Source organism: Electrophorus electricus, chromosome 18 (assembly GCF_013358815.1).
Source record: "Electrophorus electricus isolate fEleEle1 chromosome 18, fEleEle1.pri, whole genome shotgun sequence".
NCBI lineage: Eukaryota > Metazoa > Chordata > Actinopteri > Gymnotiformes > Gymnotidae > Electrophorus > Electrophorus electricus.
Window position 1 is genome coordinate 12,677,830 of NC_049552.1, and position 2,500 is coordinate 12,680,329.

The window sequence follows — 2,500 nt, forward strand, 5'->3', positions numbered from 1 at the left end:
CGTTGAGTGGGATATTATAAGGGATAACGTCTTGTTTTGTGCGCGCGTGCGTGTGTGTGTGTGTGTGTGTGTGTGTGTGTGTGAGCGAGAAAACAAGTCAGTTCAGTGTTTTCATTCATGTACAATAAACAACTCATTAAGGCTTTTCCCTGAGGCACCAAGAAGTGTGTGTGTGTGTGTGTGTGTGTGTGTGTGTGCTTAACAACTGAAAAGTGGTCTATGAACTAATCAGAGTAGCGTAATAAGAGACGATTTCCCTCTGAGAAATGCAAACTTAGAGCTGTGTACCCCTTTCCTAGGGTTAGTTGAGGCGATCTGGTCGCCGCGGCGACTCGCGCACAATTAGAAAAGGGCATTCCATTGCCTAATGAGCTCTGCAGCATCCCGATCCCTGTCCTCCAAACCTACCACAAACAAGCGTGTGTGCGTGTGTGCGCGCGCTCGCGTGACTTCTGACACACACACCATCTGCCACAGCTTCCTCTGTGCCAGACACCCATCTGTGTATTCAATATAAACTCATAACCCATAATCACCCAAAATCCATCCTCTGTGTCTCCCATCCACACACACACACACACACACACACGCTCTCGATTGACACACACACTCGCTGTAGCCCGGCCCAGGCTGCGAAGGCAATGAAGCAATGCACAGCCACATCTCATCCACAACAGAGCCACGTCACAACAACAACAAACCACAACACAACCACGGCACACCCACAGCTCTCAGGCTGTGGTCGTCTCTGGTCCGATTTAAGCCGGCACCGGCGCGGGTGACCTCGGGCCTCCTGGAGGTGTGGAGGCTGGGATGTCGCCAACACGTTACGGGCTCAGGTGAGCCAGGGACTCTGGGTCGCCGGAGCTAATTTAGGAGACTGTACTTGGTTTTTTTACGCGCGGCAGGCATCGCCCTGGGATGGGCCAGGCGACGGCCGTGGCCTTGACGCCCGTGATGTTTACGGGGCACAGAGCGCCCCTGTGTGAAAAGGGCGTGGAGAAGAGAGGCATGCTTGTTAGACAGGTAGGACCAGAGGCGAGAAGAAGAGAAGATGCATTTACCTTCTCGTAATAGATGACTTCATATTCCACGATGGCTCCGTCGGGTCTGTCCGGCCCATGCCACGCCAGCGTGACACTGTCTTTACTCTTCCTTTCCTTCAGAATAACACTCACTGCGGAGAGAGAGGGAGAGAGAGGGAGAGTGATTGGAATCGCATTCTCAATTCTTAATGAGGAATTAGTGCACGGTAAACAGCGCAGTATAAAGGTGTTGATTTATTTGGGGAATCAACAGCAGGAGATAATATTTAAAATGAACTGTGTGTGTGTGTGTGTGTGTGTGTGTGTTATGCATTCCAAGGTGTGCCAACATCGCCTTTAAAATTTTAATCGCAGGTCATCTGATAGAATTCCTGCCATATCTATTCTCCCATGGAATACCACTGCAGAAGGAAATTGAATATACTGAGTGAAGAGCTCTTCTCTCTCTCTCACACACCCACACCCACACGCACACACACACACACACACACACACACACACACACACCCACACCCACACACACCCACACCCACACACACCCACACCCACACCCACACACACCCACACACACACACACTTTCTGCTTCAAGAGGGACAGGGGCAGTAATCCAGCAGCTAATTACGCTTCTCCACCAGCACCTGGCTGCGGCAGTCTCTCTCTCCGAGTCTCTCTCCGAGTCTCTCTCCGTCTCCCTCACTCTGTCTGTCTCTCTCTTTCTCTCTGGCGCAGGACATAATCAGAGGGGGGAAGAACGAAACAGCAACTTCCTTATCGGTCAGGCAAAACTCAGATGGGAAAATTTACCATCTGGAGACTTTTCCCCATCGCTTACCGCTTTTGTTGGACCTAGAGTTGCTTGCGGGATTGAATTACGACGGTATTAAAAACTAAAAAACGGATCTTCACTCTGGAGGGAAAGGTGAGCTCGAAATGATGTACCAGATAAAATGAAACATGTCAAAAATTGACAAAGGTATCTGAATCAAAGGTATTTGTTTAGCGACAGAGAATCTCTCTCTCTTTGGATATATTCTGACTAGGCAGAAACAGAGAAAGACAGTTGAGGGTCAGAAAAGGTATTTCCTTAATCCGCTCCTGTCTCCTTACACACACACACACACACACACACACACACCGCTGCGAGGAGCAAGTTCGACCCGAGAAATAAATAAACGCCACAGTAAAAAACAATCGTGTCATACAGAAACCAGCGGGGAAAGAGAATCGATGGGCCTGAGATTCCCCTGGTTGTTTATGACCCTCGAGGCTTCAGCTTCATGTCCCTACGCGTTCCGCCCGGATGCACGCGGCAGTCCTGCCCTGTCCCCGGAACGGCAGGTGTTCCATCCTCCAGGGCAGAGAGGCGGGCAGGTGCCATGCACGTGTTTATTTGAAAACCCGTCCACTGGCTGGTCGAATATGCCATGTAAATCGTTTGGGTAGCCGAAGCGGC

General features: G+C 50.4%; 1 protein-coding gene across 1 annotated transcript in view; it reads right to left on the bottom strand.

Annotated features, from left to right (window-relative positions):
* Positions 1-2,500, bottom strand: part of epha4b (eph receptor A4b) — an 83,466-nt gene that overhangs the window by 33,316 nt on the left and 47,650 nt on the right. Inside the window, exon 6 of the mRNA XM_035536401.1 lies at positions 1,065-1,177. Within this exon, the coding sequence (XP_035392294.1) occupies positions 1,065-1,177 (113 nt within the window). The remainder of the gene's footprint in view (positions 1-1,064; positions 1,178-2,500) is intronic.